The following is a 23,825-nucleotide window of genomic DNA, read 5'->3' on the forward strand; positions in this document are numbered from 1 at the left end:
CCTAAGAATTTTACTTAGAGCCGAGCTCTAGCTTTCGTGGTACAGTTACACTTTTGGGAAATTATTTTTATCTTAAACTTAGTATAATGTTTGAATAAAGTATTAAAATGAAGTGGGCTTATTAATTTTGGGTAACTATTTACAGAGTGTGTTTACATTTTGCACTACTAGAAAAAAAATAACATTTTTTTCCATTGAATCTTACATGTTTCCATTGGTTCATTAGTAACTGATATCATCCAACTAACATAACCAAGTATATGTTTGTGTAAATGTAACATATCTTTGGAAAAATTTCATCCTTGTCAATTTTTCTGGAGTCCTTACTGAGCTTCAACAAACTTAGAACAAAAAATCATGTTGTTTGAAAAGTACATTCACATTGTTTCAACATTTCCACTTTTCACAATAATTCTGAGAGAGATTGTCACAGAGTAATAAATTCTGTTCTTTAATCTATCATGCAGAACAATAATTTGTTCTGCACGTTCAGGAGTTAAATTAGCTCTACGATTGGAGATGAGATAGTGTTTCCAGCAGAAGAGAAGCATCTCTCGCTGGCAACCTGCGTGGCTTGAATGCTTTAGTAAAATTGCTTAACCTCAAAATTAGTGTCATAAATATCTGTAACTGGTCATTAAAGTTTAATCAATTGAAAGTAATCAAAATAAAAGCATTTTACTTAGTTCAATTTACACTTGCAAAAAAAAAAACATACACACAATAAACCTACATGAAAATTAAAGTCTTTTTCAATATCCTGAAGTCTGAAATATGTTTACTCATGTCATCAAATGTAGAGCTGTACTGAAGAAGCCGATTTTGCAAATATTTAGTTGAATCGGCATTTCTGCCGACTTCCGATACAGTACGCTTGTTAATTTTCGGCCGATATTACTGAAAAATGAAAGAGACTGCCATAACCTAAAAATCCACGAGTACCATTTTCACTTTTCGTAGTAATACTGCATTCTTTCAGATAGCATTATTTCTTAGCAACATGTGCCATCCGTACATATCAAAGTTTAACATCCTTTTTTTTTTCAACAATGTTCTTTAATTTAATATGTCATAAATAAATAATACATTACTATCACGGTAAATATACATCTCGGTTGTTACGGTAACTATAGTGCAAATATGGTAGCTATCATGCTTCTGTAGTAATTATGTTATTCTACAAAGAAGCTTGTTCTTTTTATGGTAATTATCTTAAAATAACTATTGGGTTTATACTGTAGTTATGGTACATCATCCATATTTCTTCGTATGTTGTTGTTCATTTGTTTTTTATTCATATTTACGTGCGCCATTATTTGAGACAGGAAGTTTCAGAAAAATTTTGAACGGACTTTATATCACACATTTAACGGCGTAAATGATGAGACCTCGGGCAATTTAAACGCTTTATACAGAAAAACCTACCATGCGGGACCTTGTAAGCGAGTTTTACTGTATTTTTTTTTCCGTAAATAGTAAAAACTTGAATCCTTTGATGAATCCTATATAAGACCTGCCGAAGCTTCGAATCCCTAGGATTCGGCGGATTCGGCGGATATTGGATTCGGTCGCCCCATCCCTAATTTGTATTGTTGATTGAATAAAGTTTATAATACAGCGACAATTTCTTGCTTAGTAGGTAGTATAGAATGAACAACTTTAATTCATTTGTTCATCAGTGTTTTTTATGAAAGAAATTTGAAGAAATTTGTGATCTGCATTCAGCAGTGGTAGAAGTAACTGCTTCTGACTAAAAAATATTCTCCCCTGATTACAATTCTATTCAAATTTGCATATAAGATCCTCAAAGCTGTTTGAATTTTCCTGAACATTTTCACGAAATACAGGATTACCTACCAAAATAATTTCCTCCTGACAAACAGTTTCTGGTACACCTAATTCTACCCTGGGCTTACTTATCTTATTGGTAGCCATGCTTATAAAAGTTTACCAAAAACAACAAACATTATTTACTCAAACCACTGTCATCAAATACACATAGAACTTAACCTCAAAATTTGGCTACACATATATATATATATATATATTACAGATTTTTAACCAAACAGTTTGCAGCGTTCTCCACAAAGTTGCACGACGTTCCACAGCCTTTTGTCAACAATGTTTAATGCTGACAACATATCTTGCTGATGACGTTACTTATGTGTCCCTCGCGCATCAGATCTTGAAGTCCAGCGTAGTCCAGTGGCCGCTGTTGGAAGTCCTGTGATGCGACGTTCACATACTAATAAACTGGATACAACTGGATCTTGGTGTCTCACGAACACTGTTCCTTGAATCGTAGAAAACTCATAGATGCTTGTAGCTCATTGAAACTGCTTACAGTCACTCAGCAACACGGCATCACTCCAGATCTCTGATTATTTTCACACTTATTCAAGTGTATTCTTCTGGAGATGTGTAGCAGTTCAACTGCAAAACGTTGGCCAGTCAATTGTAACAAGTCACAATCGTGCCCAGCTAAAACGACTGTTCCTTGACGACTGTTGCAGATAGACTGTGTAAAACTCTGTTGATAGTTATGAAATTATTGTAAATTTTTGATAGAATAACTTAAAAAAAAAAGAGTTTGGAATTTAGCTTTGAAATTTATTCATTTCCCAACAAAAATTTACATCGCTGCACCACCGAGACAGCCCTCAAACAACGTCTGACGGAACAAAGCACATTACAAAGTTTACAGAAAAATTCACTTAGCTGGGAACTTCCCCAAAATGCTGCTTTCTTATTGGCTACAAAATTTACTCTTACAACTACTAATCAGTGATTTGCCATTCAGCGGGCCTTTCCCCAGTTTCATACGTCTGTGTCTTTCACTTACGCATATGTGATAAATTATTGTCTGTCATTTGGGCACCGATGTGTCTCACACGTCTTTCTTTCATTTTACATCCAGCACTGTCTTGTGTTATGGAAAGTCACCAACACACTATACGTAAAATTATTACTGTAAAAATAATATATAAAAATGCATAAAATACTGAAAATCATACATACGGTCAGGTGTCCTTTGCAAAAGGAAAACCAGTAAAACAATAGTTAACATGCTTTTCTCAGTAAATTAATTTAACATCGCCATTAATTACAAGAATATTACTGAGGATAGAATATAAATACCTGACTAGGTCACTGTGACCTTGAACTTACATAATTGGCTGATCCCTTCTGAATGCCAAAACATACATAATATTTATTCCTCAAGAATATTATAAAGTTAGGGAGGGCATGGTCATGCAACGTTACAGGATACACACATGCGAGATCATGCTTCACAAAAATAATTAATAAGTAGAGACCTGAAAAAGTAGATGTTATTTTTCTCAAAAATAGGTGTTATTTTTCTCAAAAATAGGTGTTATTTTTCTCAGAAATAGGTGTTATTTTTCTCAGAAATAGGTGTTATTTTTTTTTAAAAAATAGGTATTATTTTCCTTAGTTTAAAACGGGTACTGATTTTTTTTACAAATTACAAATTACTGTTTACAAACACCAACTTCTGCTGTTCTTAAAATACTACACAAATTACAAAAGCTGTTGCGATATTATTCTAACATATTTTGGCTATTAAAAAGATGCAAAATGCAGTTCTCTTGACTTAATCATCAAATGACAGCATCGTAAAGCTTTCAACATTTTCTTCTTTTAAGTTCTGACGCCTGTCTGTAACCACTTGGTTGTAATGACTCAATAAGCGTTCACTGTCAACGTTGTTGGTGAGACTCCAAATGGCTCTCAGTGCTGCTGCTGAAAACTGAAGAAGCCCAGTCGCAATAGCCACTAGCATTTTCTGTACATCACAGTCACACCCACTGTTTGCTGCTTCTTGTACAGCTTCCCTCAGTGATTCACAACCTTTAAATATTACAGTGTTGTCCAGTTCTCCTGACTCAGGAATGCTTTTCACTGTTGCCACAATATTTTTGGTATCATTAAGTAAGATGTGTTTGGGACTGAACACCTTGTTCAAAGATCTAAAATACTTAATACTTGGATCTGAATTGATCAAACTTCGAAGTTTGTCCCCACATAAAGCTGATGCTTTTTGGCATTTCTGCTTTACAAAAGCTTTGTCACAAGTTGTCAAAACTGATATTTTATCTTCAAAAGCTGAAGAAAATATTCCCTGAGATGTACAATCAAAGCCCTTCGTCAGATCTCCTAGATAATCACACAACAAATGGGCCGTTGGATATTTTGATCCCTCAAGCTTCGTCAAAATTTCAACAATGTCTGATGCATGATTTTTTACAAAATTACACTGTGCCAGAACAACATCAGCATTTCTACTAGACAAAGATGTCAAATACTGAACACCGCAATTGTCTTCATATCTTCTTGTTTGAAGAAGTCAACAATATCTTGCAGATACTCTGCTAAATAAAATACGGACTTGAACCACGAATTCCATCTTGTAGCAATTGGCATTGGGAACAAGTTTTCCGGTTTGCTAGTATTTTCTGCCAGATATTTTAAATAGTGGTGCCTACGTTTTCTTGTGTTCAAGAAGGCTGTCTTCACCTTCACCATAGCTTCATTCACTTCTGACAATTCACAGCACATGACATTGCCCACCAGTGCCAGCTTGTGAGCCCAGCATTTTACATGTAGGACGTGCTCTCCAAAAAGAACCTGCAGAGATGATACACATTTTGTCATGTAACGAGCTGAATCAGATACTATCCCTCTAATGTTGCAAAACTGAATGCCATACTTCTGGATACTGTCATTTAAAGCCTGTGGGCAAGTTGTTGCATCAGCTTTTTCCAGGAAACTAACAGAAGCAACCTTTAAAACTGGGTTTTCCAATTTATCAGGCAAAATGCTGAAAAGTACTAGAAACACACATCTTCCCTTACTGTCTGTGGTTTCATCACTAAGTATGAATAGTTTCCTGTTCTCAACCAGCTCGCGCAAAGAATCTGCATGCTGTTGCGCCAGCTTCGGAACATACTGTTCCCCTAACGTTTTGATGCAAGGCAAGTCACCTGCTCCTTCTATAAATTCACTCATCCATTCCCGCAAGTTATGATCTTCGAGTTTCTCCAACGGTATGTTAGCTTTAGCAAAAGCTTCTGTGGTTTTTAATGCAAAGTTATCAATCACAATTTTTCAGCGTTTAGCACTGTTGAAACTGGTAAGCACCGAGGTCTGAACTTTATTGTCTGGATTTATAGCCAATTTCTTTGAAGCGGTATCATGTTTGGCTGTTTTTATGTGTTTAAGAACATTGTCTGTTTTTTCGTATGTAACTGCGCAGTTGCATTGTCTGCACATTAACGTTTTTGGGTCAGAAGCGTAGAAACCTTCACGTTTGAATTCTTCCGCCAGTATATACGCATTTACGGGAGGCTTAGGCATTTCAAACAAAATATGGGTAACTTTATACTTAATTTAACATTAGCTGTACAATTATTTTAAAGCAATGCTCAAAATCCAGAAAAACCACAACGAAAACAAACACCTAATGTAATCGCACTAGCTACGTTACTCGTTGACGATAAAATAATTGGTTTTCGCGGCAAACTTGTTTACACTTTCGTATGATTTCATATTTTGAGGTTACGATTGAAGTTCCATACTTGTATGTCTCTTTCGTGTTATTCAACTATAACCTTAAACTATGGGTATAGGAAAGTTTAAAAATTAATTTCAATAATTATTTAACAATAAATATTGTCGTTCGTATTATACTGCAACGTAATTTATGTATTAAAGTTTTTGTCAGAATAAAATTGTTTATATGAAAATAACGAACAAAACAGAGTGACCAACATAAAATCTCAAACATTCTTAGCAAGCCGATTTATTTTCAACCCAAACGTAAAGGCACCGTTAAAAATATAAAAGTAAATTTAATCTATGTTATAAGAATATGAGAACAATTTACGAAAGAAATTGAACATTGCATTTATATAATTACGTATGTATAAATATTTTTCAAGCCCGTGACAAATTTTTTTTTATAGTGCAACAAGTCAACACCGTTGAGAAAAGGTAGATGGCGACTGAACTAAAAAATCAAAATAACCGTAGTATCTAGTAATGAACTTACGAAAAATCATTGTATATATACGTATGTATAATTAATTACGATACATCTTTATTTTGATACGTAATTTTTAGACGGATTTAACAAAATTTCTTTAAAATGTGCCAAAAGCATGAGAAATAGGCGTCTTCAATTAAAAGTGCAGAAATTCACGTTTTACATGTGAAAATGCTTAAATTCGCGTTATTATTCGCGTTATCGCGGTAGCGAATTCTTCAGGTCTCTATTAATAAGTGGTTTCCCTGAACAAGATGTTTGTAGATTCCCATTGCCACCAGCATGGGAGGAAATTCCGCACTCCCACTCCAGAATTTGGTAGAGTTCGTTCATCTCAAGAACTGTTAGACATAAAATCAATTTAAAATATAAGAAATCAGTCAAAAATAAATTACTTGCATAATTCCTTGGGAAATCGGGCACAAACTTACCCAATAGGCGGTAAGAAAGATTTTGTTACTACTTAAAATTAGATGGATTTGATCGCACTATGAAGGGGTTTGTATTCAGATGATGGCTGATAAAGGAAGAAGAAAGGTCAAAGCAACCTTTAGAAAAACGAACATGATCATAGGTAAGACAATGACAGGATGTACATACTGGTAGAAAATTTATTGTACCTTAGTGCAATACAATAACTAAACACTGTTTTTATTCTAAAAAATTAATTACTTTATACTTAGCTAAAAACCCATTGTTATGATTTATGTTGTATAAAGTCTTTGGAGTTCTTTTGAAATCTTGAGGCACTTACCATATTTTGCAAAATATTTTATCTGCTTTCGATAAAAAAAATTATTTGAAGTTGTTAACATACATTACTGAAAATTTATATAAAACAAGTTATAAAACTTGCATTATATTTAAAATTAAGAAATGACTCAGAAAATTAAAAAGGCAGTATGGCATGAAACAAAATGAAATCAACAGGGTAAAGCAAAATTGAGCTCATGCACCTTTAAAAGTGGTGCATTGGCATGCTTTGTGTATGAATGTGTGTATATTTTTATTTTAAACAAATTTTGTGTGGTGAGAATTTTATTAAGGGTGATTATGCCCCACCATCTTGAATTTTTCCATGGTTTTGCTATAATTCTAATTTTGAACTATTTATCCCAATTGTTGACATGTCAAGGCTTAAATTACATTTCCCATACCTTATATAGTGAAACTCGTTTAAAACGATCCCGCACAATACGATTTCCCGTTTCATACGATCAAATGCTTCGGTCCCGCCATTTTCTCCATATGATGTAGGTTATTATTTTCCGTGTAAGACGATCCTTGTAAAATTAGTTTCCCGTATGAAACAATCTTTTTTTAAAGTTTAAATGCATTATTTATTGGGAAATCACCGTTATATTTTTTAAGTTAAAAATACGTAATTGGTTGACAAGTATATTCTCTTTAGGACTCGTTTAGTCGTTTCACATTTAACGCCAGTCACGTATAAAAATTAACATGTACCAAGCGCTGGTTGCCATCGTGGTAGTTTGGTTGATGCCCGTACAGAGTGCGCGCACGAAGTCGATTATTCACGTTGATTGCTCGCCGGTTGGCATCATTTTTGGTTAGGTTGATGGCCGAATAGAGTGCGCGCCTGTAGCTGACTATCGATATGGGTAACTCGCCGATCGGTAGCCTACAACTCACATAGTTTCAGTTCCTTACCACGTTCGTGCAACTTCGGATTTTTCTCAAATATTGAAATTAAAAAAATCAAAGGGTTAGATTAGGTCAGTCACAACATGCTTGTTTTCATTGGAAACTTATGATTTAGCGGCTTAATACCAAAACGCAATACTTCGGAAATCTTCTGAGGGAACTGAAACTACGTGAGTTGTAGGCTTCCCCTCGCCGATTGCTGCAACACGCGATTCTGTCTATTGCCGACTGCCGAGTAGTGTTACCGCCACAGATTCCCGCTAATTACGTTAGCGTCGTCTTGCACGAGTGTTACGTTTTTTTTTTAAATTTTTTTTTTTTATTTGAAGGTGATACAAAATATGTTTTAGTTTCATAATAATGGCATTAAATAAGATTGGAATCAAAAGCAAAACGTTGTCATTAAAAGAAAAGCTGGACATTATAAACAAAGTTAATTCTAATCCCAAGGTTCCACGAGTGGCGATCGCTAAGGAGTTGGGAATACCACCATCAACACTTAATACCATTGTTGCCAAACAAGAAGAAATACGTTCCGAGGCTAGCAATATTTCATCGACCTGTAAGAAGAGGAAGAGTGGAAAATATGACGAGATAGAAAAACCATTGCTTGAATGGTTTAAACAACAACGTGCACAAAACATCCCATTGAGTGGTGTGATTTTAAAAGAAAAAGCAGAACAGATTGCTTTGACACTTAATGTTGAGTTTAAAGCATCGAATGGTTGGCTTGACCGATTTAAGAATAGAACTGGCATTGTGTACCGGGCAATAAGTGGAGAGTCTGAGAGTGTGAGTGAAGAATCAATAGATGCCTGGAAAATATTATTGCCTCAAATTCTATCCGAGTATGAACCGAAGGACATCTTCAATGTTGACGAGTTCGGCCTCTTTTTTCAAATGCTGCCTGACAAAACATTTGTTTTAAAAGGAGAGGCTTGTCATGGGGTAAACAGAGCAAGGAGAGGTTGACTGTTCTTGTGGGGGCCAACATGGATGGGTCCGAGAAGCTTCCACTTTTTGTAATTGGGAAGGCAAAACATCCACGATGTTTTAAAAATGTGAAAACTTTACCATGTAGGTACACAAATAATAAAACTGCATGGATGACTTGCAGCATCTTTGAACAATATTTGCACTCCCTGGATGCCAAATTGGGAGTAAAAAACAGAAAGATAATTGTGTTTATGGACCATTGCCATGCCCATCCGAAGAATGTGGCGAACTTGAGGAATGTGAGAATACAGTTTCTTCCTGCTAATTCCACGTCAGTTCTGCAACCCATGGATCAGGGTGTGATCAAGGTCCTAAAGCAGTATTATCGCAAGAGACTGGTGTGCAGACTAATAACAAAAATGAACCACAACACACCCAACTCTCCACCCTACAAAGTGTCTATATTAGATGCACTGCATTTCCTAGCGGCTTCTTGGGATTCGTTGGACCCAACCATTATTGCCAACTGCTTCAAGAAGGCAGGCTTTGGAGGTGACACTGTAGCCCCAACTGATGAGGGTGATGGTGGCGATGAGGGTGCGTGCAATAATGCATGGAAAAGTTTGCAAAGCAAACTACAAATCACTTGTAGTTTTGATGATTATGTTGAAGCTGACAGTGACGTTCTGCCTTGTGAGCCTCAGAGTGCTGAAGCGATAGCAAGCAGCAGCAACAGTGATGTGATTGCAGTAGAAGATAAGATGAAGAGGATGAGGAAAGTGAACCAAGAGCACCATTAAAACCAACCTGTTCTGATGCCTTAGTGCATCTGGAAGGGCTGCGGGACTTCGTTCAAGGAACTGCAAACGTGCCAGACAACATTTGGCAAAGTGTCTGGCTCATTGAAAATTTCATAATGAAGCAAACTGAGAAGAACTCCAAGCAAACAACACTGGATCACTTTTTTCAAAAAATTTAATTTAGAACATTTAATATTGTACTGTTTTGTGTAAACATTAATTATTCAATATACGTAAATGCAAGTAGGAATTAGTTTCACAAATAGGAAATTTAATCTTTGTTTCGTTATATAGTCTTAGGCTCTATTTTTCACTAGAAATTGATACCATTTGTAAATTTGTTCAATTATACTGATAGTAAGCTATGAAAAAGAGGATAGTTTCCTTTTCCCTTGTAAGAAGTTTTCCCAGCTAAGAAGTTTCTTCTCGACGTCTTAACACAGTTTCACTGTACATTGTTGCAACCACACATTTACTAACAGGCTCTAGTCCGTGAGCACAGCAAGGAAATAACTGAATATTTCACACTGACGACTACATCTATCATGCTATCATGATAACCACACCAGTACACTAGTGTTAACTTCAACAAGCAGCCAGAGCTAAGTCCTATGCCACTTGTCAGACATAACATTTTAGCACAAAAGCTTTATTCGGCTCAATTCATAAATGTTCACATATTTTATTTGCCTTAGTTTTGGGAGAGAAAAAACTATTTACATATCTCTACACATTTATCTTTTTTTTTGTATTTAGAAGAAAGTGAATCACTTTTAATAAACAAGTTTTAGTTACATGTTCACATATGATTGAAGAGTTTGTGGTCTGTGTTGGCAGGTCTGTGGAGCCACAGTATGCAGCCACCGCGGGCATGTTTGGCTCGGCATTCCTAATCACCGGCATTCTTGCCGGCGTGATCTTCTCTTTGCTGATGCCTGGCATCGCCACCATCAGCTGGTTCCAGTAGCCAGCAGCCAGCAGCCAGCGTTCAGCCACCAACAAGTGTCTCTTTATTCGACTGATGATTACGTGAGACCATTAGGTCGTTGTCTGGCATGGATTTTATTGATTGACTGGATGCGATACTGGCATCAGGGTTCATGCAAAACTAAAGCTTTGTTTTTCACATGGGTGGTTATGTACCAGTGTTATTAATAAAAGTAGTAAAGCTATTGAAGTTTGTGGTATGATTGCGGGAGAGGTGGATGCATATAAGGCACTTTTGTTGTTACGCATACTGTTCCAGCTGCTGCCGTGTGCCTTGTGCATGTTTACTGTCGCTCACTTGTGCGGCAGGTCCTCGACAGACTTCAACACAATTGTACTTATATCTTCGAGAGTAACTGGAGCATCACAAACCTTAGTGAATTTGTTTCATCGTGAATACATAGATGCATCTTTAATGTGTGTTAGTTCCTGCTGAAATTCTTTTAATGTTTTTAATTTATTTTACAATTGATGTAATCAAACTATCTTGCTGAATAGACTCATTCGGCTAATGTTTCACTTGCAATAACACTATGTTAAATTGAAGCAATCTTCCGGTGTGGTAGTTCATGTTTACCCTTGCTATGGGTCAAGTCTTTAATTTTGGGCATAAATATCTAAAATTTTCATTCAAAGGGTGCACAATGTATCTGTCTTCGGTTTAGTTCCTCAGGCACAAGTGAAGTCTTTATGTTCCGTGTCACAGCTTATTGGTGTGTAAGAAATATGACCCTTGTGTTGAGCCTCCGTCTTCCTCACACTTTATTACTGCAGGAGGGGGTGATGCTGCAGTCCTGCGGCCATTTCTCTCCCCCTCCCTTCTTCCTGGCCCCTCCTATCCCCCCTCCACCACACTACATAACAAAAAGACAAAGGAAAAGATACTATTTTTAGTACTTATGTTTCCTTTCCCTTGTTACGTATTTTTTACACATCTCTTTCCACATGAGAGGAAAGGTGGCAAGTTTCTCTTTCTTGTCCATTCTTTCTATAAAAACTATCGCACACATTAAGACAGCAATAAACCTGACTGTGCTGAAGTTAGCTCCATCTGGCCACATCAGCATTCAGAGTGCTTGGGACAAAAACAGCCTAAGTCATACCAAGCAAACAGGGCTATTTCCATCCTGGTTTTTATTTTTTTGCATCAAAATTTGTGATGCTACCAATAGCATTGATAGGCAGGGAGCTTCCTACATGTGTGTACTATAAACTAATATTTGAGTTAGGGGGGAAGATATCATACAGGTCGCAGCAGGGCCTCTGATGGCCTCCAATGAGCAGTTTTTTTTTAGCAAAAATAACTAAATGTATTGAAGAGCTAATGCATATTATCTTCTTTCATGTGTTCATTATTATAAAAAAATACCTCTTACATCAGAAATTAAATACAGTGAAAGTCCGTTGTAGCGAATACGGTCTATAGCGTAAAGTCCGCTATAACGATAATGGCCATCAGCACCGTCAGTTTTGCATATGCTGCGTAGGATAAAAATTTAGGAAATAACGAATGCAGCGTGGGCTCATTTTCGCTATAGTGATAGATTACACACCTGTAATTTTGCTCTAAAACAATTAGAAAACATCTACAATTTCCTTAATAAATGAGAAACAGCTTCGCACAATTCCACGCGTCCGGCAAATGAAACAACGCGCATGATTTGGCCGTCTTGGCAACACCGCACAAGGTGGGGCCCCACAGCGAGCATAGCTTGCCTCGTGGCAATGAAAGCAAGTGCGACAGGGCCCTGCTGCGAGCATTACTTATTTAGAATCACGCCGACTGTAGCCCGTAAATGAGCATAACTGGTCTCACACTTGCATCGTAAGCGTTGCGTACGGCGTAGTTACGCGGAGGTGACGAACACGGAACTTGTCGAGCTCGTCTCTTCTAATCAAAACGAAGCGGCGTTTGAAGATGATGACAATAATGACTACGAAGCAAGTGACGTATCTGTTCTGTCAAAAACGTTAATGATGGAGGCACTTGATACAATCAGTCGTTTTTATCAGCATACAAATGCTTCGACGAAAGATTTGAATAACTTCCAAGAGGTCCAGTCGTTTATTTTATCCAAAAGTCTAGTGAAATCAAGGCAAACGAAAATTGATTCGTTTTTTAAAAAGTGATTTTTAATTTTGTGTTATTTTCCAAGGGTCTGTACGAGTGATTATTTTTGTGTTACTGACCAATTGTCGGAAAAATTATTTTATATAATTTGTGTGGTTGTCCAACGTAATTGGAGATTTTTTTAATTTTTTTTTGTGTTTGACATTTTTCATAGGTTTCAACGTGAGTAATAATTAGAGGTACTCGAATTTCGTTAATGACGAAATCTCGAAATTTTACTAGCGATTTCGGAACTACATTCTAAGGACTTACAAATGTGTTTACAAAAGCCTATTTTGATTTTACAGCATTTAGTTTTCACGAAATAATTGGTGATGCCGCGAAATTCATTACTATTCGCAATATTCTTGTTGTTTCACGAAATACCCGCGAAATGTCAGAATAATACTTTGGCCGCAAAAGGTATTCGTTTAGTAAACAAAAACACCGTAAGCCATGTTTATTATGAGACGCGCCATAGTTAAGTTGAAGCAAAATAAATACCAAACACTCGGCCCGGAAATCGGCAACCATTTATCAGTGTTCCTAGCGGGATGTGGATGAAGTTAGCCGTTTGGCCATATTCGTTTCCGTTGCAGAGATAATTATCTCTGTTCCGTTGTTGTATTGCTTGTAAACAGTGTTGCCAGACGTATGAGAATTCTCGTATTTGTACGGGAATTTAGAACCTGTGTACGTTGTACGAGGTAAAGTTGGATCTCGTACGCTTTTGTACGAGAATTTTGAAGATCACTTTCAATGTTGTTTTTTTTACCCGGGTTCTAGTATGATATATTCGTTTTATTGTATCGTTTTGTCCAAGTGTATAACATTACTTTTGTAACTTAATACCATTAAGTGAAGTTCCTGCCCGACAGCGTTGACTTTTTTTTTGGCTGGCAACACAGGCGACACACAGATAGTGTTTTTTTTTTATTAGCAGGTGCCAACCTCTATTTGTCTAGCACAGGAAATGACCCAGAGTCAGAATAATGTTAAATGCACAACTCCAACTCACAATTTAGAGTATTTTTGTATCTTAAATTAACGAAAATAAAAAAATGGATATTCTTTACGAAAAAAATAATGAAAAAAGAGTGAATGGCAGGGATAATTGTATTGTTGTGAAAATTGTTGTTAATAATGTTTTACTTATGTAATCATAGGATTGTGAAAATTGTTTAGTTTAGATTTGTTAGGCTTGTAACTCAAATGTCAAGTACTTATATAAAAATATTGTAGAAACACATTTAAACTGTTGTTTTTACAATACCATTGTGTACGAGATTTTTTGTGTGTCGTACGAGAATTTTCGCTCCTTGGTACGAGACATTGACATTTACAATCTGGCAACACTGCTTGTAAATAATAACAGAGAGGTTATGGGATTTTAACGTCGCAATACGCCGGTCATGTGAAATGACCAATTGAGGTTTGAAAAGATCCTTTGTTCCATGTAAATAGTTAAATGTGAACGAAAATAGGTAGTTGCAGTTTGTTTTGTTTGAAGTTTACTTGATACTTCACAATGCCTAAGGTCGTATCAGTGTTTGAACGAGCTAAATAATACGAGCATGAAGGATTCATTGTTTTTAATAAAGAAAAGCTGATAATGATGTGTAAATTTTGCAATACGGTAGTAGATGGGAAAATATAAGATACTTGTGAAAAACACTGCAAACAGTGAGCATCTCATTTAGAGAAGAAAAAAGTCAAACATCACCATCAGGTTGTGGAGTCAAAAGGCAAGTGACACTCGAGGATAATATTGTTCTCCATATAGAGTAAAGGAAATTAAAGTCAAATTTGCAAGCGATACAGTACGTTCATTTGTTTCTGCAAATATTCCCCTAGAGAAGCTAGATCACCCAGCTATGAGGGACTGGTTTAATGAATACATGAAAGGTAAGTCAAGGAAATGTGTAACGGTTCTAACATCCTAATAAACACAATTTGATGAGAAAGAGGCCGAAAAATGTGTAGTAAAACAAAATAATAGTAAATTTTGAAAAAAATTTTGAGCCTGAAATTTTACATGTACTATAATTATTGTAATGAACTAATTTTTTAGGGAACCCTTTTTTACATGTTTACCAAACTATTTGTCCTGAGAGGAAAAAAATTAATTATATAAAATTTTGTGCAGGAACATAGCATAGGCCTCTTTAATACTCAAAATCTTTAATTACATAAACACAGACTGACGAATCCGGTCTCGTGGTCCGAAAACAATTGGCCTGTATGTATGGCTTTGTACATGAACGGTTTAGAGGTTATTCTAAGTATCGAAAAACTAAACTTTCATGTTAGGCTTATCGGCAACGTATTTAATTCGTCGAACATTGTCGTATATTGTCTTGAGTTGTTTTTCGTAGAGTGAATGAATGATAAACTTCATGAAAGGGAATGGAAACAGAAAAATAAAATTTATTTAATATTTAGTTACACTTGTCACTGATCAAGAAGCAAACCGACGACAGGAATCCATCGATTCAATATGTAAATTAATGAGTTATTTTTTCGGTGAAGTTTGGAATTTCTCCCAAATTTATAAGTCAATAAATGAAAATATTCAAGATGGCAGTCGTAATTGTTTGTAGAAAGATGGTAGTATAGGATTTTAAGCCTCTTTAAGAATTTTGAACATCATTTAATGAAATTATTATTTTTATATAAAATTAAATCTTTTGCATCAACCAGGGATCGAATAAAGGACAGGAATCGATAAAATCAATCAGAAAATTGATTACAAATTTATTTAATAAATTCTGGAATTTTCCCCGATTCTCTAGCATTAAAATTACGGACTTTCAAGATGGTGTCCGTAACGATAATTGATACAGTGGTGACATAATTCAAAATGTCGCGTGTGGTGTAAGATGTTTTTATTACTTTTTATTGAGAATTTTTTAAATATATGAATAAATTACTGGTTTTCTCTCGCCGGAAATCGAACCGAGGACCGAAATCGTTTAAATAACTAAACATTTGAAGTAGGCAATTTTTAAAATATTTTTTGTAATTTTTCCGGAATTTCTAGCATTAAAATTACGGATTTTCAAGATGGCGACCGTAACGATAATTGCAACAGTTACGTCTTAATACAAGATGTTGGTTCTGTCTCGAACAAGTGATGATATTATTACTTCAAATTAAAAAAAAAAAAAGTCCGAATATGCATGCTATTTTTATATATAACTTATTTAAATCTCAGTCTGGTAAATGTCTCGTTGGATGTGCGGTTAAAGGCGTATGTTTTCCAACCTAGAGATCAGAGCTGCGATGGTTCGAATCACAGCGCCTCCAATGTATTTTACGTAAAAGTTAAATATAATATGCCGGTAAGGACCATAATAGCTATGGTAGGTAATGGAACATCGACCTTGTGTGATGAACAGAGCGACGCTAGCGCTCTAGGAACAAACAGCAGAAACAAAGTCGGCGGTATCCAAGATGGCGGGCTCCAGCAGAACAGGAAAAAATCAATATGGCGACCGAGACGAAAATTTCATCATGAGTGAGTGGGGCATTCGATTTAAAGATGGCGGATCCAATATGGCTGCTTGGGTCATGGTCAAGGTCACGGTCATCCAAATAGCCGCCGTGACGTCACAATCTCGTGTGTGTGTGTGCGTGTGTGTGTGTGTGTGTGTATGTATGTATATGTGTGTGTGTATATATATATATGTATGTATGTATGTATATATATATATATATATATTAAAACATAAATAATAATAATAATAATAACACAATTAATACATATTTTATATGTTTCTGTACGCGGTACTATGTAACAGTACAATATATATATATATATATATATATATATATATATATATATATATATATATATATATATATTGTACTGTTACTGGTACTATGTAACAGTACAATATATATATATATATATATATATATATATATATATATATATATATATATATATATATATATATATATATATATATATATTGTACTGTTACATAGTACCGCGTACAGAAACATATAAAATATGTATTAATTGTGTTATTATTATTATTATTTATGTTTTCTTTATTATTATTATTATTATTATTATTAATGTTACGATATTGTTTAACACTTCTATATAAAATACTGTGACCATCAAACTACGGAACTGTTATGCTACAGCCTAGCATCTATAAACATTGAACCTACTATAATACCATCAAATCTAACCTGATTTAATATTTATATCATTGTTGTAACTTCACTTCTGTTACTTCTTGTTTCTTTTCTCCCCACAGACATTTTATGTTTAATGGTTTTACATTTTGTTTTGATGTGATTGTTAATCACCAACATTATTTTGCCTGTTCTTGGCTGAAGTGTTTACAGCCGCAGGCTATCTTGTATAATAGCATACCGCCGTGGGCGGAAATGCGTCCGTGAATTATGTCATGTAAAGAAGAAGTAAGAATAGGCGTCTCTTCTTCAGGGACTATCCCGACGCCGGCCTTATATAAATTAGTATATTTTTCATAATCGTATAAGATAAAGTAAATTCAGTGTCTTGATATTAATTTATATTGTGGTAGCTACGACCGTGAGCGTTTGCAGCAAGATCCGGCGGTAAAAAAAAATAAGTTACCTACAAATTAATTGAGGCTTATGCTCTAAGCTAAAAGTAGCCATTTTAAGCTTGGTAGCGTACCTAGTACAGACTTTTATGCGATTGTAATTTTGAATCTAATAATTATTGCAAAGTTAATCACCCATATGTTGGACATTTTAACATCTGATTCAACATTATTACCGATTTATATTATTATTTCAGTGTCGTTTACAGTATGATTCTATTCAATGGTCTTAGAGCAGAACTCCTGCAAACACTGAGCTATAGCCGAGGTGAAAACATTATCTATTGAATAAATACTAAGATATTTATTTATTTCACTTATATTTTACCGAAACTGAGCTACGGTAATTTACATAATTTGAAGAATTTGAACACTAAACTGTTTCTCGTACATGAACTTTTGACTGATAATAATTTTAAATTAACGAACTTTTGTTTGGGAATATTTACCTAAATCTGTGCCTACATATATCCGGAGTATTAAACAACGTAAAAATAACCAGGAAAGCCACAATAAACCATATAAATTCAGAATTTTGTCAATATCAACCTACACAATATCTACTTCCCCATAATAAAACAGTTAATTACAGATTATTTGCAATTGAAGTGTTATGGTTTTGTGTATTTATTTGTTTAGAGTTAGGATTGTTAAGTGCATGTTATCGTTGTGTGTCGTTCTGTGTTTATTAAACTGTGTTATGTTTCTATCACCAGACATATACATCTTGATCATTAAACCTAATTATTAATATTTAATTCATATTTTTTTTATGTACTGGTTCAATTACACACAACCAACATAATAGACCCTTTTGGCTAGTATAGTAACGGCGCCCAATTCACAACAATCATATGTATTCAGCTATACTACAACCATAGGGAAATTAACAGAACTGATAGCACACATACGAATACTATTACTACAAAAAAACCGACGCAACAACGTGTAGCTGTACTGAATGTATTTGTGTGCCTCTTAACATTAACACTCCTAGCTACTACTACTATAGAGAGAAGTGGCCCACAACGTGGGGGCTCGAAGAGGAATTTCACTGTAAACACTGAAATATTATTAAGAAAATGTCTTCTGGAAAAGGGTACGAACTTCGTAACCGAGCTGCTAGCCAGTCTGCTGCCATGGAGGAAGTTAGGGAGCTGGAGGAGTCAGGAGCCCCTCCATTAGACAATTACCCTGCCCCTGTTCAGGAGCAGGATGATCACAGATATGCTGCCACCTACAGTAGCAGTATCAATGTACCAAGGGAACAGTTAGAATCTGCTGTTACTCTCATTCCTGCCAAGTCACCAAACGACTCAGATGAGGAACAATCTGAGGAGGAGGACTTCCAGGGAGTCGGGACAGCTGAAACCAGCATGCCAACAGCTGGGACAGCAGCAACCGCAGTTCCTGCAGTGAACTCCATGACTACACAGCCCTCTAGGATAACAGATATGTCACAGTTGCTGCAACAGCTGAGATTAATAATACAAATCGAAGGACAGCAAACAGCCAGCCAGCTGCACAGCATGCAGTCCAACTTAGCCAGTCAGCAGCAAGAGGTACAGTCTAACCTGAGCAACTTAGCCAGTCAGCAGCAAGAAATGCAGTCCAACTTAGCCAGTCAGCAGCAAGATTTGCAGGCTAACCTAACCAGCCAAATAAACAGCCAGAATGCAGAGATGCGTCAACACATTGACAGCAAGATGGAGCTGCTCAACTCCAGGTTGCAAGAGGGACTGACAGAGTTGGAAGAGAGAATAGAGACCAGATTGCTGAACCAGTCTCAGTCAATGACCCAACTGACAGAGCAGGTCCAGACTCAGGCATCCAGAGTCGACAATTTAGAAACCCACACTACCACCTTGGTGAGGGTAGTAGACAGGGCCAGATTGGAACAGCAAGGCCATGCACAGGTATTGAGTGAGAGGTTAGAGGAGGTGGAGAACACAACAGCCCTACTAAAATCAAGATGGGACAGTGTGGAAGCAGAGTTCAGAGCTGTGGCAGAAAAGAATTCACAGAGTGGTGATACAGCCATGCAGCTACAGGCCACCCAGCAGAAAGGTGGGCTGCCTAGCAATGTGACTTCTGTCGCATCACTCACCACTACCATGCCTGCACCTACTACAGCAACTATACCTGCCATCAACCACTCTCCGCAACAACGTTCATGCCCACCTGCGCACTTGGACCAGGTCACACTTATGCACCACCCCGCCAAACACTGGTCGGAGTGTATTCCCACATTCTCTGGCAAGTCACAAGAAAATCCCATTCGCTTCCTGAAGAAGTTTGAGGATTATGCCAGAACGTTTGCCTTGACAGACACAGAAAAATTAAAGTGTCTGAATTTTGCCCTCAAGAGCACGGCATTCTATTGGTGGGAGCTTCAAAGCACTCAGACTACTTCATTCGACCAATTCAAGGACCAATTCAAGAGCCAGTACTGGAGCTTTAAAATACAAGGCAATCTGCGTGCTCAGCTACATGCTGACCGTTTTGACAGCAAGAGAGGTGGTTCGCTGGAGGCGCACATAGTCACCATGTACGAACGCACCAGGTACTTGGACATCGTCATGTCAGACGAAGAGTTCATCGCCACCATGCTAACACAGTTGCCTGTCTCCTACCAAATACAAATGTCTGGCATGCCTACAAAGATGTCACAGAGTTTCGTGATCACGTGTTGGCAGTAGACAAGTTGCAACGCCTTCAGAAGGGTCAAGCCAGCAAAGAGGAGTCTGAGAAGCCATCTCAGCCGGCCTACCAAAAGCAAGGACCAGTTAACACATACTGGCAAGGAAGAAACAAAGACGACAGACAAGCAAATGTACATCTCATAAACTGTGAGAAGAGTACCAGATACTCTGAGTCAGAGCCTACTAACAACAGTTTCAAGTATGGATACAAGAAGGGTAGGAAATCATACCAGAACAAGCCCTATCCGAAGAAGAAGTGGTGGAACCAGCGGCCCAGGAGCAACAGTGAAGGTGAGGATGAGGATCAGCGGCAACAGAACAGGAAGGCGATGGAACGGCCTCCCAGGAAGTCAAGCTATAGGCATAGAGCTGCTGAATCAGATGGAGAAGCTGATTACCGCCCTGTAAATCAGAAGCGCAGCTACCCATCAACAGCTTACTACCAGCATGACTACCGAATGCCACACACCAGAGTCCCGACTGAACAGGAAGAAGGCTGCGGAAACAGAAGTAGTACCGGCCCACCTGCCAGTCATCAATATTCATTTCCTTATCCACCGCCATCTCATCATTCACCCAGCCAGCAGAGCATGGGATATTTCCAGCGCAACACGCCCATCAACCCCATTGCTACTGAGTTCCGGACTGCTGTGGCCAATGCAGCCCATGGTCCATCGAGCAGCTGGACCGCACCAAGTGAAAACCACCCTGCTACATCATCAAGTAGCAACAACCAACGGGACAGCCCGTTAAACTAGAGTGGGTCCAGGTTAAATCGCCCCGAACCACGACCCATTATCCAGACGAGGGGGAACATGCACACACGCCAGTAACCATTGACACACGACATGGTTACATTAACTATCACAAATTTATTTGCACTGTATTAATGAGGGAGAATGAGAGAGAGTTTCTCTTCAGAGAGATACATGAGGATGATCTACCTCCTATCAAAACTGTCTGTCCAGAGATACCGCTAGAGGTAAACGGCATCAGTGTACCAGCACTAATTGATAGTGGTGCTGAGGTCACCTGTGTGAGTGAAGAGCTTGTGAGACAGCTCGAGCAAACAGGTGTAAGGGTACCTGTCATGCCTGTGCCAGCATTGAAAATACTGGGAGTAACTTCAAGAGCCAGTCCAGTTGTCAATCGATAAGTGTTGCTGCACATTGAAGGTCTGGGACAGCCAAAACAAGTTTCAGCCTTAGTGGTAAAAGGCCTCGCTAAACAACTGATTTTAGGGACAGATTTCCTAACACAATTTGGAATAATTATTAATTTTCAATTATGGACTATAACTGCCAGTGACAGTCAGCACTCCATCCCATTGTCAGATCAATGGAGTGTGAAAGAAAATTTGGTAGGACTGTTAGCTAACATGCCTATGCTTAGGCAGATTAACAGTTGCAATGTCAACTCTAGCCTAACAGCCTCATTGGAAGACATTTCTACTGCCATCCGTGGTGTAAACACAGTACCACATGAGCAGATGAATGTGTTATATCACTTGCTAGCCAGGTATCAAGAGATTTTCTCTGATAAACCAGGTCTCAATAACATGTACAAAGCCAAGATCTGTATTAAAGAGGATGAACCGTTTCACCGTAAGTCCTATCCAATACCAGCAAAGTACCTACTGGAGGCTACGGAGTATCTGAAGCTTATGATAGAATGGAAGGTCATCAAGAGAGAGGCTAGCCCATATGCTAATCCAATAGTATGTGTTGGCAAGAAAGATAGTACAGTAAGGCTTTGCCTTGACGCCAGAGAATTGAATCGTATTACCATCAAGGATAGAGAGAGCCCTGTACAAACCAGTGAGATACTAAGGTTGTATCAGGGTGTAAAATATCTCACCACCCTAGATTTGTCATCTGGATATTGGCAAATTCCCCTAGAACCACGGTCTCAACAGTATACGGCATTCCTGTTTAGGAATCAGCAGTACATGTTCCAGGTCATGCCCTTTGGACTGTGTAATGCAGTAGCAGAATTCACCAGGTGCCTAGCAGCCACCTTAGGTCCTGAGTGCAGTGGTTTTGCACGAGCATATGTTGACGACATACTGATTACGTCAACTACATTTGAGGAGCATGTCCAGCACATAGGAACGGTACTACAGAAGTTGCAATCTGCTGGGATGACTGTGAAACTAAAAAAGTCAGTGTTTTGTAGGGATGAACTGCCATTTCTGGGACATATACTAACACCAGAAGGCATCAAAACAGCCCCTGACAAGCTTCAGGCAATTCAGGATTTCTCTGCACCCAGAAATGTCAAACAACTCAGAGCATTTCTTGGGATAATTGGTTTCTACAGAAACTACTCAGACCGAGTAGCACAACTGGCATCACCTCTGTTTGAGTTATTGAAAAAGAACAAGATCTGGGAATGGACAAGCAAGCATACAGAAGCTTTTCAAAATTTGAAACAATTATTTTTGGCTGAACACGTGATTTATCATCCGGTACAAAACAAGGAATTTTTCCTGTATACCGATGCTTCAGACATTGCATTAGGGTGCAAGCTAGCCCAGTGTGATAATGCAGGACAAGAGAGAACTGTTGCTATGGCCAGCCGCACACTCAACAAGGCTGAGCGTAACTACACAGTTACAGAGAGGGAAGCCTGGGCAATAGTATGGTCCCTGCAGAAATTCAGAGACTTGTTGATAGGTGAGAAAGTCAACCTACTGACAGACCATCAAGCTCTTACTTGTCTGAAAGCAGGAAAATTATTTGGCAGCCGTTTGACAAGATGGTGTCTATTACTGCAAGAATACGACATACATATTCAACACATCAAAGGCACAGCTAATGTCACAGCTGATTGCTTAAGTAGACTGGCAGAATTAAACTCAGACACCCATCCAGTTGCAAGCAGACCAAAGGAATTTCTTGTGGCAATCAATCAGCCTAGCCCATTTCAAAATAATTCTAATTTGAAATTAATATTACAAGATTTAAAGGAGAAGCAACACTCAGATGAGTTCTGCTGCAAGATGAAGCAAGGATTGACTGATAAGCCTGCTGATCATCGAATACATCAACATTTCAGCATGTCAGCCAGTGGCGAGGCGTGAGGTTTACATGAGGGAAAGCAACAACTCCGTTCACCCCAAAACACGGCGGCGTGGAGGGGGGGTGTCCGGGGGGCCCTCCCCCGGGAAAATATGTATTTCAATGTACAAAAGGGTGCTATATAAGTAGTTTTCTTAACTGAACATTGACTATTCCACAGGTAGAAAAATTGACATTTTTTTTTAAAATTATAACCTATTTTTTGAAAAATAATGTTTGGTATACATTATTCTGATAATAAAATACCTACTCTACATTATTTATATACTAAGTGGGAGTGTAGTATCATCGATATCTGGTACAAAATATATAAACAGACAACACATGGCAAAGTAAGTACTTAAAATAAAGAGAAGAAGCTCATAAAAATGTACTAGAATAGTAAAAATTAAATGTTGGTATTTTTGTACCAACACAAAAGAAACTATCTTCATACGTGATCAGAAACTCTGTTAACTGGTACGTGGTTATTCACAGTCACTCCAGCGAGATTGCAACTCTCGAGCTGGGCTCCCGTATCCGCCACCCGCGGGACGCGGTCGGTAGCAGTTGGCGCTGCTAGGCCGCCTCCCGTACGCCCACAAATCCCCCACGCACTGCCAGCCTTCGGTTACCCAATAGGGCGCAAGAGAACTCCCAGCCAACAGCCCGGGAGAGAGATGCGCACGCCCCGAGAGACGACGGCCGACTGAAACGCCACCTCGCCACCTGCCCTGCCGAACTGTAGCGGGCATAGCCGAAGCAGTCGGCGGAAGAATTCCACCGTCTGCTTCGGCCATGTTCGCTTCAGTTCGGCAAGAAAGCGCTACCTTCATAGCTTCTACCACGTGTTTTTACAGCCAATCCCCTCCTCGAACCTTTGTACCATGCCACC

General features: G+C 37.8%; 1 protein-coding gene across 3 annotated transcripts in view; it reads left to right on the forward strand.

Annotated features, from left to right (window-relative positions):
• LOC134531237 (equilibrative nucleoside transporter 1) overlaps nt 1-10,645 on the forward strand; it is a 296,916-nt gene extending 286,271 nt beyond the window's left edge. For all 3 annotated transcript variants that reach the window (XM_063366923.1, XM_063366924.1, XM_063366922.1), the window contains one exon: nt 10,306-10,645. In XM_063366923.1, the coding sequence (XP_063222993.1) occupies nt 10,306-10,435 (130 nt within the window). In that variant the 3' untranslated portion in view covers nt 10,436-10,645. The remainder of the gene's footprint in view (nt 1-10,305) is intronic.
• Nucleotides 10,646-23,825: the final 13,180 nt, after the last annotated feature.

Source organism: Bacillus rossius, chromosome 3 (assembly GCF_032445375.1).
Source record: "Bacillus rossius redtenbacheri isolate Brsri chromosome 3, Brsri_v3, whole genome shotgun sequence".
Taxonomy (NCBI): Eukaryota; Metazoa; Arthropoda; class Insecta; order Phasmatodea; family Bacillidae; genus Bacillus; species Bacillus rossius.